This window comes from Callospermophilus lateralis, chromosome 7, assembly GCF_048772815.1.
Source record: "Callospermophilus lateralis isolate mCalLat2 chromosome 7, mCalLat2.hap1, whole genome shotgun sequence".
Classification (NCBI taxonomy): domain Eukaryota; kingdom Metazoa; phylum Chordata; class Mammalia; order Rodentia; family Sciuridae; genus Callospermophilus; species Callospermophilus lateralis.
Window position 1 is genome coordinate 117,350,762 of NC_135311.1, and position 21,008 is coordinate 117,371,769.

A 21,008-nucleotide genomic window follows, 5' to 3' on the forward strand; every position below is an offset into this window, starting at 1 on the left:
CTCACCAATACTTATTGTTGTCTGTATTTTTGATAACTGCCATTCTGACTGGCATAACATGAAATCTTAGGGTAGTTTTGATTTGCATTTCTCTAATTACTAGAGATATTGAACATTCTTTCATATATTTGTTGATCAAATGTATATCTTCTTCTGAGAAGTGTCTGCTCAGCTCCCATTTATTGGTTGGGTTGTTTTTTTTGGTGTTAAGTTTTTTGAGTTCTTTATGTATCCTGGAGATTAAGATAGACTCTTCAACAAATGGTGCTGGGAAAACTGGAAATCCATAGGCAGCAAAATGAAAATAAACCCCTATCTCTCACTATGCACAAAACTCAGCTCAAAGTGGATCAAGGACCTAGGAGTTAGACCAGAGACCCTGCACCTGATAAAGGAAAAAGTAGGCCCTAATCTTCATCATGTAGGATTAGGCCCTGACTTCCTTAACAAGACTCCTAAAGCACAAGAAATAAAATCAAGAATTAATAAATGGGTGGACTCAAACTAAACAGCTTCTTCTCAGCAAAAGAAACAATCAATGAGGTGAAGAGAGAGCCTACGTTTGGGGAGCAAATTTTTGCCACACACACGTCAGACAGAGCACTAATCTCCAGGATATATAAGGACCAGTCTTAACGGTGATGGAGAGACCGAGTCCTCAGGCTGTGGTACCTGCTGGCAAGTGGTCTGTGCTCTTGACAGCCATAGCATGGGCTTCAACGTACAGCAGGTGGGGGTCTTTGCTTGCTGGCTGTGTGGCCTGAAGCAAGCTAGAGAAGCTTCCCAAGCCTCAGTCACCTCATCTGTAAAATGGGGGTATGAAGTCCGGTGAAGAGGCTAGGGAGGAGATCTAGGTGGGGCATCCCCAAGGGTGTGACCATGTGGGGCAACACCAAGGCCAATGAGAAGATCTTCAGGAGGGCTCCAGGCAGAGGGTCCCTCAGGAACAAGCACAGGGGACAACAAAGGAGTCGCGCTGCCCTGAGGGTTTGTTTGTTGACTCAGTAGCTATTTGCTGTGGGCTTGTGGGGGTCAGGCACCGAGCTGTGCAGGGTCCCCACTGTGGCTAAAGCAGAGGAGCCCGGCACCCACAGAGCCCACAGCCCTGGGAGGGAGGCAGGCGTCCCCCCAGTTACTGCATTACAAATATGATTCCATTGCAAAGGAAGGCATCCGGGGACCCCATCTCCCACACAGGGGCCGGACAGCTTCCCTGAGGCCCCAGGTCTTCGTGGCTGCTCTGCGGTGAGGCCAACAGCAGCTCCTCCCACCTGTCAGCAATATTAAAAGGAACATGGACACAACATGGATTCTGAGCTCCTTCACGTGCCTTTGGACCTCGTCCCTCCCTCTTCCCGGCTGTGTAGCTTTAGACCAGCCCCTCACCTGGCAGGACCTCCTTCCAGTCCTCCAGAGGGAGAAGCCAGGCCTCCGGCCTAGTCCCCTCACTCCTGGAAGGGACTCCAGGATCCTCAGATGCTCTGGCCTAAGAGGTTCACGACTATCCCTTCCCATCCTACCCATCAAAAGTGCAGAGGTAGTTCACTGCCCAATGTCCCAAGAAGAGCTGAGCAGCTGGTGACATCACTTGCTCTTGGGGAACTCTGAGACTGAACTTCCAGATCCCTGCACGTCCATCCCTGGGGTCTCGGTAACACCAGTCCACAGCCCTGCCCTATCCCTCCTCTGGCTCTGCAGGTAGATTTGGGAGCATCAGGAGCCACGTGGAGGTGGCTTGGAATCTTCACCACTTTCTAGCTGTGTGACCTTGGCCAAGCTACAGAACCTCTCTGCACCTTAACGTCTCCCTCTACTGTGGAGGCCATAGCAGACATTTCGTGGGGTTGTGGGAGGACTGAGGGAGTGGTGGGGTACGTGGGCATGGAGGCCAGTGCCCGGCACAGGGGTGCTGAGGAGCTTGGCCACTGTTCCTGCTGTTGCCCTCACCACTCCATCTAGAGGGGCTGCAGACCACCCTGCTTCAACTCCACCCCTCACCCCTCCCTCCTTGGAATGGACCCCTGAGGGAGCAGATGCAACCCTGCCCACCCTCCCAGGGAGGCCATGGTTGGGGTACCCTGAGGATAAATGACCCCCATCATCAGCCCCCATACATCTCATCTCGTTTGTGCCGGCTTGCCCGTGGTCCCGCAGCTGGCCACAGCCAGAACCCAGGTGCCCCTCCAGAGCCGTGCACGGTCTTCCCGGGTCCATTTCCGAGTTGCCCGTCTCCCCATCTGACTGCGTGACAGTAAATCATTTTAAAGACTTGGCATTTCCGAGAGGAGCTGGGAAATACCAGGCCGGAGTTCAGAGCGTGTGAAGCATCTTTCATTTAGCGAGTCCTGCGCTGCGGCTGGAGGGGGCGGGCGGGCTGGGAAATGTCAAGGGGAGGAGCTGCCGGTGGCTCCCTGCCCTGCCCCTGCCCACCCGCCCACAGACAGGCCGCACCTGCTGGCATTTAATTCCCCTGTGGCTGTGGGGAGAAAGCTGCCTCCCAGCCAGCCTCCAGGGCACCCGCTGTGATTTCCCCTGGGGGCCAGGAGGTAGCCCAGGCTGCGGGGCTGCGAGGAGAGGGACTGGGGAGCCGGCCTGAGGGAAGCAGAGCCTCCCTGTGAAGTCAGAAACTGGCCTTTGCCTTCTCTGGTGTGTCTTCTAATCTCTGTCCCCAGTTCCTTGGTTCCCGGCTCCCTGAGTTCCATGTCAGCTCTCCCCACCCCGCATGGGCGCGGTAACCCCCAGCCCTTCAGCTCTGCTACTGCAGCAAGAGGCCATTCTGTGCCTGCCGGTTTTGGGGACCTGCATAACTCGGTTCCTGTCTGAGCCTCAGTATCCACATCTGCCAGGTGGGGGCATTTTAATAGGAGGCCCAGCTGGCAGGATCACCGTGAGAACTCAGTGGAAGATAATGGCTCTGTGATGAGCTCCCTGCTGGAGCTGGCCTTGGCCCAAGTGACTGCCCCTTTGTCCCCAGCCAAGTGCCAGCCCTAATCCTAGGGGAAGCTACATGCAGACTCGCGTCAAGCAGTTGATAGACTTTTTCAACACCTGTGAAGCAGTAACCTGTCCTTTCCTGCAACTGAGAGATGGAATCACTAAAGTTCATGTTCTAACCCCTTTTGTTTTTCATGCCTCCCTGACCCCCAAGGCGCCGCCGCCTTCCTGAGTTAGGATACCCATTTGTCCACATGGGTGTTCATCAGGAAGATCTCACAGTGCCCCAGAACTGCCCCAGTGCTTGGAGAGCCCCAGGGGGTTTTGCTGGGATCTGTAGGTAGCTGAGCCTCCCAGATCTGTGGGAACTTGTGGGTGCGTGCACAGGTTCTGGGCAAGCTCATCCAGGGAAAGGCCTTTCTCAGTCTGCAGGGAACCTGATCCAAGCCAGGATGCAGCCAATATTCAGCTCTCCCTTGGCCTCTCTTTTCCCTGGAGACCTCTCCCCTCCCGCCACCTGCCAGCCCAGCCAGGCTGTGTGGGCCCCAGGTTGTCTCTTGCTCCCAAGCCTACCTTTGCTCCCCAGGACTACAGGGATCTGTTTTTCCCCCAGACTTAGAAAGCCTGAGTGTTCAATATAGAGCTGCTGCCATCCTAAGTCTGGGAAGGAACCCAGCTGGGGCTGCGGGGCAGGGCCCTGGGAAGGCCTTCTGACTTGGCCCAGTCTCTGCTGTCTCTGCTGGGCTGTGTGAGCTGGTGTGGCTCCCGCCCCCTTCCTGGGGCCTACGAAATGGGAATCAAGATCCTGACCTGGCCCACTACACCCCCACCCCGACCCTACCCCCACCCCTAGGGAGGTCACTGCTCTGAACAGCCTGAAGGTGCCTTGTAGAGTTAATGCTCCAGGCCCCCAGGAAAGGTATTGTCTGGTACCAGTTCTCCATAAAGAGGCAGATAGGAAATAAGTTCAGGCTTCCTGGGTCAAATCGTCTCTGTCCCCACTCAAGCATCTAACCTCTGCAGCTGCATTTCCAAAGCAACCAGAACCTGTCTGTGAACAGGTGGGCACGACCGTGAGCTAATCAACTATTTACAAAAACAGCCAGTGGCCAGTTGGGCCCACCAGCCGTACTGGCCCACCGTGGTCTGGAAGGCGGAGCTTCACTCAGTTTGGCCTGCAGAACCTCCACCTGCCTCTCTCTGTGAATGATCCTAATGACAATTAAAAAAAAAATTTTTTAAAGTTATTCAAAATACAATGCCTTATTGCATTTAGAGTCTTTTGATGGATAATGATCAAAATAACTTAAAATCTTAAATTAAAATCTTAAGTTGTCTGTTTTCTTGGTTCCAACGTGTGAACGTGCTATTTCCTTAATAGTTGGTCTATTAAATAATATCGTTTCAAATTTTAAAAATAGATAAATAAGATAAAATAAAAGCCACTATTTGTCCAGGGTTCATGATCTGCCAGGCACTGTTCTCAGTAGTCTATGTGATTTATTTCGCCCTTGCAGCCCTTTGGTAGGAGGGGTACTTAGCGACCGGTTACATTTTATAGCTGAGGAGACATGGAACACCCAAGTTCCCGCCACGATTGTGCTTGAACCCAGCACCCTGACCCCAGAGCTCTGAACCCTAGTGTGCCTGGAGGTAGGGCTGAGGGTGGAGGAGGTGCCTCCTCCGTCTCCCTGCCTCTCAGGGGCTGCTTCAGGTTCCTGGTTCTGTAGCCAGGTCTCTCTGGTGCTCCTGCCTCTGGGCGGCGCTTGCCTGCCCCAGCACCTCTGCTGCCTCCCTACCCTCCCCGGGGGTTTGACACAGGCTCCCCCTTCCCGTGGCTTTGAGGCGGGGGCTCATTTGAGCGCATCCGAGATCGATGTTGTACACGAGGAGGTGCAAATGCGGAGCTGGGTAAAGAGCATAATAGAATTTATGGAAATTGCTGGCTCGCATGGCGGCCCCAGCAATGATGGAGGTGATTATTAATTAATCATGGTCTTGGGGGAACAGTATCAGTGCAAGGAGTAATTAAAATGAAGCATTGTACAGTTGTACCGAATGATGATTTATGAGCCTGAGGAATTGCCGCTCTCTGCCCTCTCCCCTCCGCAGGCTCAATGGGAAGGATTAACTGGACGGATTGTTTTCAACAAAACCAGTGGCTTGCGGACAGATTTTGATCTGGACATCATCAGCCTGAAGGAAGATGGCCTGGAGAAGGTGTGTGGACTCAGAGATGGAGGTCAGGCAGAGGAGCAGGGTCTTCTTCAACCCCCTCCCGCAGGCTCCTGGCAGAGGCTCAGAGGCAGAGGGCAGGACCTGGTGCAGCCCGTGCTTGAGGTTTGACACCACCCATTGTGACCACTGCAGATCTATGGGCCCAGCAGAGATCACGAGGGGTGAAGAGCCCAGTGGCTGGTGGTAGCAGACACCCAACCCATCACTGAGCAAGGACCATCAAAGATGCTTAACCTAAAAGACCCATGGGACAGACAGACTGCCTCTGAGACCCTGCAGGGCTGATATGGGCAGAGGAATAGACGTGTTCTTGAATAAAACAAGCATTCTAACCTCCAGGGCATGACCACCCGTGGAGTAGTAAGCTCACTGTCACTAGAGGCATGTAAGCAAAGATTGATTGTCTGGCTGCCCATTGCTCATCTGGAAGGCTTGAGGTGATTTCTAGCCTTGAAGAGAGGTTGGAACAGATTGAGCTCACTCAGCTCTTAAGGCTTCTGATTTCAAAGAGTTCTGGACAAGGAAAGCCAGCCCGCCTGGGGCTGGGGTGGGGGTAGGGCTCCCCATCTCACTAACGTAGAAATGTTTTAATGAGGCCAATTCCGACCCCTGGGAACCCCCAGCATGTTCTGTCAAAGTCAGGCTGCTGGGCCAAGAATAGGTTTAACGTGAGCCCCAGATTCTCAGCAACCCCTGGAACGTGGGGCCAGAGCTCAGCCATACCTATCCTGCAACAGACTGGTCCCTGGTAGCCACCGGGGCCCTTCCCCAACCCTGAGAGATGGCGTGTATAAAACCCAGGGAGTTGAAGCTGGAGAGTGGGTGGCCTCTGATGCTGCTTCAGAGGTTGATTCCTCTCTCTCCTCCCCGCATGCCTGGCTCAGCCTCTGGATTATTTTAATACCCTATCCGAACTGCCGCATCTCACCCTTGAGCCCTTCAGCCATCTCAAATGTACATACAAAAAGCTTCCCCAAGCCCAGCTTGCCCCCGCCACCCCATGACAAATCACTAAGCTTCAGCCTCACTCAGAACCAAAAGGCTCTTTGACCAATATCCCAGCTGGGCCTTCAGGCCTGGCCTCCACTGCTCCCTAACAAACCCCACGGTCCAGTTGCACCCACACCTTCCCACATCCATGGGCATGTTCCCTGCTGGAGCCCCAGGTGCAGGCTGTGGCCTCTGCCCCTCATGCACAGACCCACTCCACTCGGCTTGCAGCTCCTGTGGCCATGAGTCCTCTGTGAACTCCTGAGCTTTCTGACACATGGGGTCCACTGTGCTGGGGACGGGTTGGCCAGGGAGAGCTCACCCTTCCTTCACAACCGTTTCATGTCACACATTGTGCCAGCCCCTAAGGATGGGGCTGTGGCCTGCACTCCTGAGATGACCAAGGCCAGTTGGTCCAACCCCACGCAAACTCTGAGTTCCCATTGAGTGGGTTCCATTTCAATCCTGGTGGAGAGCACCTTCCTGGCAGCGCTTCAGGGGTACAGAATTCGCTCAGGTTGCTGTTGTAGTTTTGCTTTCTCAGCTACCCGTCTCTGAAAATAGAGATGACAGTAGATGGCACACATGCTACCACTTCCTTCTCCTGTGCCCAGGGCAGGCATCAATAACTGATCACTGGCACACTCTTTCTATCTGTGCCCACCTGGAGCCTCCCTATCCCAGCAATCTGGCACACCCTGGCCAATGCTCAATACCATTATCCCTGGACATAGATTGGCATGTGGGGCACCCACCAGAGGCTCCTGGTCACAGCCACCTAGACTGTGAGCAGAGAGCCTCCTCGCTCTTTAACTGTCTTTCAGCTCCAAAGCACCTGCTGTCTAGCAAGCCCCAAAGCCAGAACTCAGTAGAGCTTTCTACAGGAGGGACCCTGCTGTTCATGCAACCTCTGGACAGATGTTTGTTAAGTACCTCTGACACCCCAGTGCTGACCTCCACGCTGAGCTTGGTCCATGTGAGAAAAGAGCCTCTTGGCTGCTGCCTACCTGTCCCCTCTCCATGTGGCCCTGGTGGTCCACAGAGGCAGAGATCCTGCCCGGAGAGGATGCTGAGCCCCAAACGCAGCCGCGCGGCCTCTCATATCCTCACTTCTGTTTGCTAAGCCAGGTCATAGCTGATCCAGGCAGCTTCAGCCAGTGGCTTTGGGAGGATTAAAGCAGAATTACCCAGGCATAATTACATATCTCTCTGCTATCTGCTTTGCACAGCTCTCTGAATGGGGTGTTTGCATTCAGCCTCTCTGTTTAATTGATTAAGTTTCCTGAGTACCCCCCCCTCCCCAACTGGGCCAAGGACACAGTGGGCGTGCCAGAACCTTCCTTGACAGAGAGGGGCCAAAATGGGGCACAGCTGGGCAGAGCTGAGTCAGAAAGGATCTTCAAGAGGCCCAGAGCTTTAGGCCCATTTATAAACTTGACCTTCCTTTCCTCCGTCCAGCCTCAAACCCCGTATCCAAAGGGTGCTGGGGACAGGGTGCAGATATTTTGCCATCTTGGCCAAGGTGTCTGCTGACTTTAGAAGTTAACTCACAAAATAAACTGTCCTCAAACCCAGGGGCATCCCAGACCACCCCCTGCTGTGAAGTTCACCCCTCCTTATGCTACCACTCCCAAAGGGCTTCCGAGGACAGCCCTCCTGCCAGCCTGCAGGCCTGCGCACAGGCCGCTCATTGCTCCCCCAGTCCACAGTCGTGTGGGGCATGTGGCCCTTGTTCCAGGCCATCTTGGGCTGACACTGGGACTCAGACCCAGTGAGTGAGCAGCAGGATGCCCAGGGTCTCCCAAGAGGCATCCCGGGGCAGGACCTCCAAGTCCCGCAGCCCAGCTGCTTTCCGCAGGTTCCTGGAGCTGCCTCTGATTTCCTGTGTCCCTCTGAAAGGGGAGTTGCTATGGTCCAGGCACGTGGATGCCTTGGGGGTCTTTGTCCTGGAGGAGCAGGGAGGGCAGCAGAGTTGTCATCGGTCCAGTTGACTCCCAGCATGCAGGCAATGACAGTGGGATGACGGTGCTCCTGGCGGCCAGGGAGCATATGGAAAGCACCCTCTCCTCTGTCTGTCCGTCCAGGTGGGGGTGTGGAGCCCTGCCGACGGGCTCAATATCACAGAGGTTGCCAAAGGCCGAGGCCCTAATGTCACCGACTCTCTGACGAACAGGTCACTCATCGTCACCACCGTGCTGGTAAGAGCCTGCAGCCCCTGTGGGAAGGGCTGTCTGTGCTGGGGGTGGGCTCACCATCTAGGCTGGAGAGACCCCTGGAGCATACCCACCTCTAAAAAGCGGGGCGGGGGGGCCTTCAGGAAGGTGGAAACCCTAGGGAGCAGCTGGGACATGGTGCCACTCACATGGCAGAGGGAGACCCATGCTTGTGCACCCCACCCCACCCACTACCTGAGCCCCTGCTGTTTGAATAGGATCCAAGATGGAGGTAGAAGGGGGTGAGCTGCCTACTGCACCAGGTCACAGGCTGCTTCTCCTGCTCCGTCCTTCAACTGTGAGGGTTGCTGTGGCTCTACCTCCCCAGGCTGGGAGCCTGTTACATGCCACCTTCTGCAATGTCCCCTCCTTGAGAGCTGGCAGCTAGGTCCACTGGCATCCCATCCTCTCTCCTCCATCCTCCTCCTCCCTCAGATGGGGACTGAATAGAGTCCCCTCTGACCCATTTCAACCAGGAAGTGGCTCTTGGGAACTCCCGTGCTCTCTGCACCTTGCAGCTTGGGTCAGAGCCAGAGGACAGACTCAGGCCACGGTTCCTTCCACTGAGTAGCATCGAAGCCATTCCACGGGGCCAGCCTCTCCTGGGAGGGAGGCCTCAGGACTGTGCAGAGGCACCGGACAGACCCTCACAGAGTCACAGCACTGCTCATGGGGACCCTCGCAGGGCTAGCTTGAGGGGAGACAGCTCAGTCACAGCCCGGCAGAATCTGACCCAAGATTTGAGTTTAATTCTGGCCCTAGTCAGCCTCTCCCTTATAACACAGCAAGCAGACCTGTGGGGACCACATGCCCGGGCTGTTCCTCTACTCAGGGGGGAGCTCACGGAGCCTGTTTGGGGGTTCAGTAAGGCTGCCGCGGGGAGTAGCCTGGATGCAGCATTGTCCAGACAGGTGGCTCCCTGCTGCTTTCCCAGCAGATGCCTCTGGTCAGGCCCTCCTGGATGGTCCTATGTCCTCCCCCAAACTGTGACTCATAGCCCCGGCGCCCAGAGGCTGGGTGGTGGGACAGGTAGGGATGCAATGGGGAAGCACACCATTCCTCCAGGAATCCCAGGGAACAGCAGACCTCAGGGCACTGCCCTTGTGTAGCAGGGAGCTTTGAGTCTGTGGGTCTTATCCCCAGACCCCAAGGTTATTATCACTGAGAGATCCCCAATAAGGGGGACATAGGTCTAATGGGGATTCCGGGCAGGTTGCTGATGGAGCCAGAGGAAGAGGGCTGGGGAGAGAATAGCCCCCTCTTTGGGGCAAGACCCTCTCTGGAATCTTCGCAGTTAAAATATATATATATATATGATCTCTCCATCCTGCCAGGCTTCATGATCCACTTCTTGTTAACTAGGTGAATATAAAAAATTCAAACTGCTAAACCCAATAAGTCAAAAGATCTCAACAAGAACAGGAGAAAAAAATCATAATGTGAAAATGTAAAAGATAAAAATAAACAAATAAAAAAAAAGCAAAGGAATTAGAGGGTTGCTGATGGGCAATTAGAGGAATATAGATGTGTTTAAAAATAGGACGGAGAAAAGGGAGAGTTAAGGGAGGAGCCAAATAGAAAGGTTAAGAGGGAAATAATGAAGAGAAAATGAAGGTAAGGAATGAGAGAGGAAGGAGCGGTATTAAAAAAGACGAAAAATTAAATAATTTACGGCCCCGACTAGACAAGGTAAAAAATGTTAAACCAAAATGTCAAAAAGCAAAAGGATAAAAGTGTGACAAAGCTCAAATATAAAAGGGTAAAAATAAAATAATAAAAAGGTGGTAAAAGATTAAAAGCAGAGCTGCATAAAATGTGAGATATAAATAAAACACTTTTTGCAAGGCAAGATTAAAAAAAGATAAAACTAGTATGATTTAAGAGATTCGGAGGAGAGATGATTAAATGAGCTAAGGCGGTAGAACCCGCAAAACAATACTCGGAAAAGAAGAGGTAAGTGAGGGTGAATATCCCGAAAACATGCAAAAGACAGCCACCTTGAAAGACCACAGGGTTAAATTTTATTAAAATGGCAGCAGCCCAATTCCAAGGGCATAAAACCCTTCTGCAGAGGCATCAGGGATTTCGTAGGTCCTTGTGCAGAAGCACGGCGTTTTTCCTACTGGAGCAGAACCCAGCAGACACCCCGTGCTCCTGACCTGCCAATATTCTCCACTTCTTTGTGAACACCAGCAGCTTCTTGCAAATGTCCCCAACCTGTCATGCTCATTCCATTAAGGGGCATCCCACCCTAACTTCCCGCTGGCCCTTAGGCCCAGGCAAGAGGGAGAGAAAGACCATCTTGGGATGGTTGCGTCTGTCCTTCAGCCTTGAAGCACCTGGGTGGACAGGAGCCCAGCAGATCTTTAGGACCTGCTCTGTGACCAGGATGCAAGGGCAGGCCCTGTGATGGCTAAGAGCACGGCCTTTGGGGATGAGTCCTGGCTTCCCTGTTGACTTAGGTGTGACCCTGAGACATTGCTTAATCGCTCTGTGCCTGGCTCCCATCTGAAAGGTGAGATATAATAATTGCACCTACTCCGTGGAGTCGAGAGGACGAATGGTTAATAAATATAAACCACGTGGGGCAAGCACTAAATGAGAGCTGTTATTGTTATTCATTGCTATTGATTGTATATCCAGAGCCCCATGAGCTTGGGTTGAGCATATCACTAGGACGAAGAGTTGTAGTGAAAAACCTCTGCTTCCGTCCACAGGCAGAGCCCTGAATGTCAGCAAAGACTGACCACAGTCCCAGTGGTGATTCCTGGCATGGGGCACATTGCATTATAAACTTTGAATTTGTGTCTGAATGTCTTACTGGTCCAGTGGGCCTCTCCAGACCCCATCACTCCTTCATGGGCACAAGCATGCGTGAGGCTGCTTCTTTTATTTTATTTTGGTGGGGGGAGGTACCAAGGATTGAACTCAGGGACACTCGACAACAGAGCCACATCCCCAGCTCTATTTTGTGTTTTATTTAGGAATAGGGTCTCACTGAGTGGCTTAGTGTTCACTTTTGCTGAGGCTGGCTTGGAACTCACAATCCTCCTGCCTTAGATTCCTGAGCCACTGGGATTACAGGCATGCACCACTCTGCCCGCTGGACTGTGAGGCTGCTTCTTATCACTTTGTTTCCCACTGGCCTCTGAAGGCCTTAGGGTTGGTGACCCCCCTCAGGAACCCAAGCTGTATCTTCTGCTCAGATGTGACACGGCAGATCACATCAGCTGTCTCCTAGTCCCTTTCCCTGGTCACTGTCTGAGCGCCTGGCTCTGACATCATAACAATTCACTCTCTCTGGCCCTATAGCCTTGACCTCTGACATGCCTTGAAGCAGCTGACCCGCACCCATGGATGGCCACACTGACCATCTTCACTCCATCAGGCAATGTCAGCCACATGGTCTAGGGATGAGCCAGGGCTCACCTCTCTCCATCCCCTGGGGTCAGCTCTGCTTCTCCCTGTGGGGCAGTGAGAAAAGCCTAGTGTTTCCTGGAGGCAGGAAATGGAGGGAGAAATGTGGCTCAGCCTTTGCACAGGTCTCCAAGAAATTCTGTGTCCAGCTGAAAGTATCCTAGGAGACTCCTGGGAGAGAGATGCATGCTCCTGTGAAGGATTGGCCTGGGGCCACCTGGAGACCTAGAGCTGCTTCAGATGCTCCAGAGAAGGTGCCTGAAAGGCTCAGAGCCACTGTCTGCATGTCCAGAGCCCTGGGGGACGCTCTCTGTCGTGGGCTTCTGGTGTAGCTGCACAGGTTCTAGGGAGTGGCCCAGCCTGGCCCAGGCCCAGTGGCTCTGGCTGAAAACCCAGCCCCTGTGCTAGTCAGCTGAACGCAGGGCCAGCACCTCCCGCTGTGAGCGCAGCCCCCTGCCTGGCCAGGAGTGCGTTGTCAAGGCAACAGCACTTTGAGTGACAGGCAGGTACTGAATCACAGGGCAAGAACATCAAACCGCTTTGCCTCTGGGGAACAAGGCCTGGAGCTGAGACCCCCGGGGGTTTCTCCCTCTCTTTCTTTTCCCTGCTTGTGGCAGACCCCAGCAGCTCTGGGTGGGCCACCCCTAAACTGGCCTCCTCTTCTCCCCTGTGCTAAAACTTGGGCTTAGGTGCTAAGGGTGCCTTGCCCTGGACAGACAGACAGAAGCTGACTGCATGCACTCTGACTCTCTGAGCTCTTGCAGCCTTGCCCATTCCTGTCTGCAGCACCCCACTCCGCCCCCCCGCCCCCGACTCCCGCCCGCCCCGGCCTCTGTTCTAGTTCTGCTCTTCCATGAGGTCATGAAAAATTCATCTGCCCAAACCTCAGCTCACACACAGAGAAAGCACACCCAGCCCACTCCTGGGGGCCCTGCTTTTGAAGGTTCAGGATTCTTTTAGCTGCTGATGTGAGCGGAAGTGTCAGGGTGTGGGTGTGGGACTGGCCACCCTTGGGGTCCGGATGCTCACTGGCAGTATTTGTGCTGAGTGTACATCGTGACCCACATAGACCCAACTGCCAGGCCTGCCGAACCCTCAGCACCCAGCCTCAGGAGAGGGGACCAAGCCAGGGCCAGAATGTGGACTGGGAGAAGCACCCCAGGCCAGCAGCCAGTTCCTCCTGCCTCTCTTGTTCTAACCAGCAGAAGCCGTAGGTCCAGGGGCTTTGACCAGCATGTCCCAGCAGGGCTAGGCAGACAGACCATCTGGGCACATGGTGTTGCCAGGGGCTCTGGGTACCTACGGGTGCCAACATGTGGACGTGGGTTGACATCAGAAGGAAGGGTGAGGGCCAGGCACAGTGGACATGCCTGTACTCACTGGGGTGGGGGGGAGGGGGCGTCGAGACAGGAGGATCAAGTTCAAAGTCAGCCTCAGCAACTTAGCGAGGCACTAAGCAACTCAGTGAGACTCTGCCTCTAAATAAAATACAAAATAGGGCTGGGGAAGTGGCTTAGTGGTCAAGTGCCCCTGAGTTCCATCCCCAGTACCAATAAATAAATAAATAAATAAATAAGCGGGTTGTGGGAGCAAAGTGATTAGGTAGCTAACCCCTGAGCCCCTCCCCACTTAGAGCTAGCCCCCCAGCCCCCTTTTCCGACTCCAGAGCCCTATCACGGGGAGAAGCTTAGTGCTAGGCCCTGCTTTCACATTGGTCCAAGTGATTGTGGAGAAACCCAAGCAGCAGCCCCGGTGACAGAAAGTCGGAAAAGGTTATTTTTCTGGACCCCTGTTTTCTGTGACTTGTTGAAGAGAAATATTACCCCTGGTCCTACGGCTGTTCTCCCAGAGCAATAGGAGAGCGTGAAGTTATGAAATTGAGGGCACCTTCACTGAGCAATCGATTAGCAGCCGAGAGAGCTTGTGAATTGGCTGTCTGGACATTTCCAGTAATAAATTGTGAAATAGTCCATGAATAAGTAGTTGGCGGAGTTCAGAATTACCCCCTAGGAAATGTTGCAGGTCTGGAGACACATTACTAAGGCGAGCACCATTTTAATGCTCTGGGCTTTGGCTGTTAAATATGTATGCCATCCGCAAAGCACTTCCCGAAATTAATGGCATTTTACAGCTGCTCCGAAGGCAGCGTATTTATATGGAGATGTATAGATTCTGGGGCTTCGGTGGCTTCACAAATGAAGTGCTAATTTTAGAGGATAAGGCCAGAGAGGGGGGCAGAGGGGTCAGGAAGTGTGCTTTCTCAGGGACCTTTCCCAAGTGGTCTTCCCCTGCCGGCGAGGTGATTTCTACCCTGTGGTGGCATTGGTTGGAAAGGTCACTGCAGTAACAGGTCAGCCAGCACACGGGAGAAGGTGATGATGACCGTGACAGTGTTGATGGAGACAGTATGGACAGCTAACACTTGCCAGGTGCTAAGTGCTTCTCGGAGGTCCATGTGTTATACCCTTACAACAACCCTGCAGGTTAGGGTGGGGTCTGTTATCACCCCCTTCTTCCAGAAGGAAGTAAGAATCTAGGCATGGTTGGTGGTTCCCCTAGGAAAGATGGTACCTTGTCTCTGAGTCTTTCCTTGAGCTAAATAAAATCAGGGCCACCATGGGCGGTGGTGTGGCTTGTTCACTGCAGCATCAACCAAGGATGAGTTTGGACTGAAATTCTGCCCAGGCACTGCTCACCAGGCCCTGGACCAGGGTTCAGGCAGCCTCTGCCCAAAGACTAATTGATAGGAAGGCATCGTATGGACCAGCCGAATGTCCCTTTCCTCCAGGTGGCCTCAGGACCTTCCCCAAGCCCACCTGGACTCGTCCCCAACACTGCTGAGCTGCCTATTCGGTTGGCAGGAGGACAGGAGAGGCACTGAGGTCAGGCACCGAGGCTGGCCGAAAGGTCCAGCTTTCCATCCATCAGACTGAGAAGCTGTTTTCCCTGCATCCCTGGAGAGTCAGGGCCCCCTGGGATTCAGATGTGCCCCGCGTCCCCCATCCCAAGGGACTCCTGAAAGCCAGAGTGGATCAGTCATATGGGGGATGGGATTTCGGGAGGTGGCAGTGCTGGAGAACATGGACCAAAAAATTGAACCCCCCTCCATAGCAGGAGCTCACTGGAGGCTGCTGGGGGTTCTGTTCCTGACCGACCTCAGCAGGAGTCTTCACTGGACCTCCCAGTGCCCAGCCCACCCTGGGGGCCCGTGGGGTCAAGAGCATGGCCTCAGCAGTGGAGAGGCCAGCAGGACCCCTGCATAGTCAGGCATGTGCCTTAATGTAGGCAGGAGTGGACGCAGGCCTGCCCCACAGGACCATTCCATCAGCTGAGAGGCCCGAGGCGTTCTGACGCAGAGGTTGCCCAGTGGGGCTCCGGGAAGGTCGGCCATCGGGAAGGAGCAGGGAAGGTGCAGGCCCAAGCCAGTGGTCCAGAGGCAGGCACTGGAACGGCAGCTCTAGGCCTGAGTCTGGGATCTAGAAAAGCCAATGAAGTCAGGGAGTTCCGACACCCCCTCCGCCCCCCGGGAACATGAAGGGAAACAGCCAGGCAGGGGTGCTGCCCAGGGAGGGTTGGAGCTGCACCCCATCGAACTGTAAGTCAGCTCCTGTGTGACTTTGGGCAACTTTCTGACCTTCTCTGAACCTCAGTTTCCTCATCTATCAAATAGGAATAATGTCACCTATTTTGCAAGCTAGTGAGACTTAAGACATCCTGTGATAAGAGTTTAAATTGGTGCCTGGTGCATAGTAGGAATTCATTCCATGTTGAGTTTTTTGGGAATTCAGCCAGACCCCAGCTTAGGGATATATACGTGAGCCTGGGTAGACAGAACCAGCAGCGACACGGGCTTGCATGTTGACCTGGCCTCCGATCACCATGCTGGAGGCCTGGACCTTGACACATCAGAGCCTCCAGGTGAAGTTAAGCCAGCTCTATCCGTCGGCGTTTCTACCTCTCCTCCCAGTGGTTCTTTGCAGGGCCATCGGGGGTTGTCTGAATGAGAAGCGGGGTCTTACTCCTCGGCCTTCCCTGGCTTCCCTTCATCTGCAGGGGTGGGGACAGGGGAATCTGACACAGGTCAGGTGTCCTTGGCTCTACAAATCACCTTATGAGGATCACCTGTCCCCAGGGAGCTACACCATGGGGATCAGGGCCTCTGGAATTTGCACTCAGGGGTCCCATCCCCCAAGTTCAGGTCCCCTCTCGATGCCTCCCGGGGTCAGCTGGTGCAAGTCACTTGTCCTCCAGAACTTCACTTCCCGCCTCCATCAGATGGAGTCACCAGTACCCCCTACAGGGTCTGCTGTGCTCTTAAACAGGCACCCGGCTCTGCCTGGCGACTCTGGGCTCCCATGCTCAGCACGCACGTTGAGCTCTGTCTCATTTGCTAATTTCCTGGAGCCTGCACAGCCACATACAAATGAAGCCGTCTCCGTTATCGGCCATCACTCACCTGGCAGATCCTAGCGCGGAGACTGGGGAGATGCTTAGAAAGAGAGTGGTATCAGGAGTGTGTCGATCTAATCTTCCAGCCGGAGTCGGGAAGACACTTAACGAAGGGCTTTCTACAGCCCTGTCCTCCCACTTGAGTGGACATCCGGGTTCTCAGGAGTGTTATGCAAACCCGGATTGCTGGGCCACACCCAGGGTTTCTGGCACAGTAGGTATGGGATGGAGGCCGAGAATGTGCATTTCCAATAAGTTCCCAGGTCCTGCCGCTGATGCTGCCCAGGGAGCTCACTCAGAACTCTGGCCTGGAGAGAACGTGGGCTTTGGAATCAGGCGGTCTCAAGCTCAAAGCCCTGTCCTACCACCTTCTAGCTCTGTGGCCACTGGGCTAGAAGGTCAGTAGGTACCCAGGAACTGCCCATAGCTTTCAGCTTGCAGGTCTTCAAGTTGGCTCTTGGGAAATGTGCTGTCCCTCTGCCCACTTAGCCAGCCGCTCATCTGAGCCACCCCAAATGTTTTTATTTATATATTTATTTTAGTTGTTGATGGACTGTTATTTTATTTATTCATTTATCTGTGGTGCTGAGAATCGAACCCAGTGCCTCACACGTGCTAGGCAAGTGCTCTACCCCTGAGCCATAACCCAGCCCCCAAATGTTTTTAATCTTTTTAAAAAATGGAGGTTTCCAGCCTGCCTCCACCTCCCCTTCAGCCTTTGTCATCCCCTCCCCCATCTGTCCCTGTAGGAGGAGCCCTTCGTCATGTTCCGGAAGTCCGACAGGACCCTGTATGGGAATGACCGCTTCGAGGGCTACTGCATTGACCTGCTCAAGGAGCTGGCCCACATCCTGGGCTTCTCCTATGAGATCCGGTTGGTGGAGGACGGCAAGTACGGGGCGCAGGACGACAAGGGCCAGTGGAATGGCATGGTCAAGGAGCTCATCGACCACGTAAGCGGGACAGGGGTGCGGGCGGGGGTGGGGTGGCGGACGAGGCCCCTGGGAGGCTTGATAAGGTGCTACCTGCGCATCAGGGCCAGGATCCAGCAGCTGAGGACCTGGTGGCCAGGGCTATGGAGGTGAAGGTTGTGCCCTTGGAGACTGGGGAAGTGTGTCCAGCTCTCCCAGGCCTGCCCCGCCTCCTGGGCACCTCCTCCTGCCAACCACCTCCTGCAAACACCTGTGTCAGCCCCTGAGGCTGAGCATGCCCCAGCAGCACCTGTGATGACCTTTCTCAGGAGGAGTCTCCCAGCTTCTCAGGGCCCTCGGCTCCTTTAAGAGGAACAAAAGGATGGCCCAGACGTGTGGTCCAGGGCCTGGGGGGCCAGGATGGAACAGTCCACCAACCTCGTGGACACAGAGAGACCTGTCACTGCTTCTAGGAACTTTGGGTTCAAGGGGGAGACAGGTGGTCCAGAGAGCCGGCTGAGGGTCGGGAGGGAGGGTGAGCAAGCTCTACTGGGAGACCAGAAGCAGCTTCTCAGGCTGCTGGTAGGAGACGGGCCGGGAAGCGGGAGCCACAGCAGGCGGAGGGAAGAGGGGGCGGCTGGTCAGGGCCAGGGCTTGTGGGACATGGGAGGGAAGCAGAGGAGCCACGGGCTAGGGACACCACAGCAGGGGGGGATCAGGGGGCTAGGGACACCACAGCAGGGGGAGATCAGGGGGCTAGGGACACCACAGCAGGGGGGATCAGGGGGCTAGGGACACCACAGCAGGGGGGGATCAGGGGGCTAGGGACACCACAGCAGGGGGGGAATGGGGGGGTAGGGAAGCCACATAGGGGAGAGGTCAGGGCCCTGGGCTCCTGATTCTTCCCTCAGTAGCATGGGGACAGGGGTGAGTCACCTGACCTCTGTGAGCTGCTTTCTCCTCTGTGAAGTGGGCACATTAATCCCCCCTCTTCCCGGAAGCCGTGTGGTATCGCTGTGAGGCTCCCGCTCCACAGGCCTCGTGAGATGCTACCACAAACACATCCTGGCTCTTGGAAGCAGGGACCCCCAGTCCAGTGAACCCGGGGTTCAGTGTGGCTTTCCCACCCAATAGACGTGTGACCCGCACATTTCGTCACCCCCCTGGGCCTCCAGGTCTGCATTTCTCCTCTAGGAGGAATTAGAATATCTGCAACCCCTGAGGCTCCATTTGTGCAGGCTCACCTGGCACAGAATAAATGCCCTGCCTTCCAGCTCAGAGTCCTCTACCTGATGGAAGAATCTCTCTAACTCCATAGAAATCATACCTGAAGCTAAGGCGTGCAGGGCCTGGATTCCTTCTCTCACTTACCCTGAATCCAGCCGCCTGTGGTCCATGCTGTCAGTAACACCCCTTTCACAGATGAGGCAGTAAAGAGAAGGCCCCGGGAGAGTCAGTGGTGGATCTGGATTCAAAGTGGTAGAGTCTTTGGGGGCTCTGTGCCTTAGCAACCCAGGGCTGCAGCTTCTCCAAAAAGCCTATCCTAATCAGGAGCCAGGGCAGAGGCAGCTCATGCAGTAGGTCTTTGCAACCCACAAGTGCCAGCCAATGAGTAGGACTTGTTACCCCACCTCTCCAGGGAGGAGGCGAGCCAAACAGACTTCCTGTTAAGTGTCTGAGGCTGAGAACAGGGAGGGAGGCTGTAACTTGGAGCATGGAGGTTCAAGCAGAGCCTGACTCAGCGGAGTCATGTTCTAGGGCCTAGGGAACCAGGCTCCCGGGGAAGCCTGATAGGAGAGGCTCAATGGTAAAGAGGATGAACTCAGGCTGGGTTTGGTTCTACCATTTAGGAGCTGTGTGTTCCTGGACAGTTGCTTAACTTCTCTGTGCCTCAGTTTCCTCATCTGTGAAGGGGGATTGATAATAATACCTGCTTCATGAGGTTGTCACGAGGACTCAGTTAACATGGGTGTATTTCCCAGTCAGCGCGGCCTCAGCATCTACTATTAAAAATGGTATTTATTTATTTATTGTTGTTGGGGATTAAGCCCAGGGGCACTCTACCACTGAGCTACATCCCTACCCCTATTTATGTATTTAGTTATTTATTTTGAGACAGGGTCTTGCTGAGTGGCTGAGGCTGGCCTTGAACTTGTGATCCCCTTGCCTCAGCCTCCTGAGTTGCGGGGATTACAGATGTGCACCTCCACACCCATCTTCCAGTTATTCCTTGGGGGCTGGGGGAAGGGGCCTCAGGAAGTCCCTTTGTCTCCCATAGCTGCCATTTCCTGACTCCGCAATGAGAATAATGATACCTGCCCCGAGTTGTTCCCAGCCGTGGTGAGGCCCGGAAGAGACAGCTGGTGGGGGAGCAGCTTCTAGGTGGTAGGATTCGCTGTAAGTGGAGGGGAGTGGTGTTGTCACTGTTATTAGTAATAACTGTAATTATTATGGAAATTAGTCAGCAGGCCCCAGAGGCACCTCCATCTATCCGCTCCCCTGAGCCTCCTGTGGGGCTCTGGAGTCTGGGGCCCTGGGTGTGAGCCCGTCCTTTGCAGAGGCAAACGAGGCAGGGGCGGAAGGGGGTGTCCTAGGCAGAGCCAAGGCCACGTGCAGATGTGAGCCGGGCTGAACTGCTCTTGCTAGTCACAGCATCTCCAGTGGCCCAAGAGCTTGGAAGAGCCACTTTTAAAAGGGCTATGCAGAGAAAGCCCAGCAGAGCCTCATCTTCCCGAGTGACCCTCAGCTGGGAAAGGGAGGGAGCCTCATCCACAGCCTCCTCTGCACAGCTGGGAGGCACTTTAAGAGGCCCAGGATCCATCAAGGCCATGAGCCCTGATGGGACATGCAGAGGACCTTGTTAAACCCGATTCCCTACAATTGATGAGCCTATTAATCCTAGCTTGGTGCCATTTTTAATAACATCATAACCATTTATTAGTGTCGTCAGATAATTAGTCTTCTCACTAGCTCCTAGAACGCATGGTAAAGACTTGGCAATATTATTACTTCATTATTAGGGATCTGAACGTAGGTGTAAAAATGATGAATGCCCACCTTTGCAAGTGTCTGCCTCCCGAGGCCCATTTGGAGGCCCTGGGTGGAGCCTCCGACCAGCGGGACTTAAAATGTCCTTCCCTGACACTCTGCTGGCCTCTGTCCCATGCCACACGGTCTTCCAAGGAGCCAGGGTTGTGGAGGAGGATGGGTACCTGGGGGATGCTCCCCTCACCTGCCAATGGACTTACCTTCCCTGGATGGCCTTGAACTTGAACCACAGGAGCCACAGACCCAATTAGGGTGGCGGTTACTGCATCCATCGCCCGTCTGTCTCTGCGATGCTCATGCTTGCTTGCTCTGTTTACCACCTCAGAAGCCTTCTACCCACCCCTGTGCCTTAAATGACCCCCCTGTGTTTTGATGACACTGGAATCCAATGGAAATGGATTCGAATTCTGGCCTGGTGTGTTTCCTCCAACCGTGGGAAAGTTATCTAACCTCTCTGGCCTTTATTTCCACATCTGTGGAATGGGGATAATAAAGAGGCCTTTTGCCCCTTGTTCATGGGAAGATTTCATGAGATCTTGCCTCCAAATGCTTAACAGAGCCTGGTGCTGAGTAAGCCCTCAGACCTGGGAACCATCCTATTGGGCACTATTCCATTCGGGGGCAGCCACCCATCTAACATGTGACCCTGCTTCAGTATGGTGGCTATGGGAGAAATGATCCATCAGCCGTGACCATCCTGCTAGGCCAGGTGTGGCTAGGACCTCAACATTACGTCAAGGACCCTGAATAGGCAGCTTTGGGGAACTGACTCACATTGACTGAACTCACAGGGAGCTGAGCCACACTC

At 54.2% G+C, this 21,008-nt stretch overlaps 1 protein-coding gene across 2 annotated transcripts in view; it reads left to right on the forward strand.

Moving 5' to 3' along the window:
• Grik3 (glutamate ionotropic receptor kainate type subunit 3) overlaps positions 1-21,008 on the forward strand; it is a 205,794-nt gene that overhangs the window by 155,098 nt on the left and 29,688 nt on the right. For both annotated transcript variants that reach the window (XM_076862952.2, XM_076862953.2), the window contains exons 8-10: positions 5,047-5,154; positions 8,247-8,360; positions 16,991-17,194. In XM_076862952.2, coding sequence (XP_076719067.1) covers positions 5,047-5,154; positions 8,247-8,360; positions 16,991-17,194 — 426 coding nt within the window. The remainder of the gene's footprint in view (positions 1-5,046; positions 5,155-8,246; positions 8,361-16,990; positions 17,195-21,008) is intronic.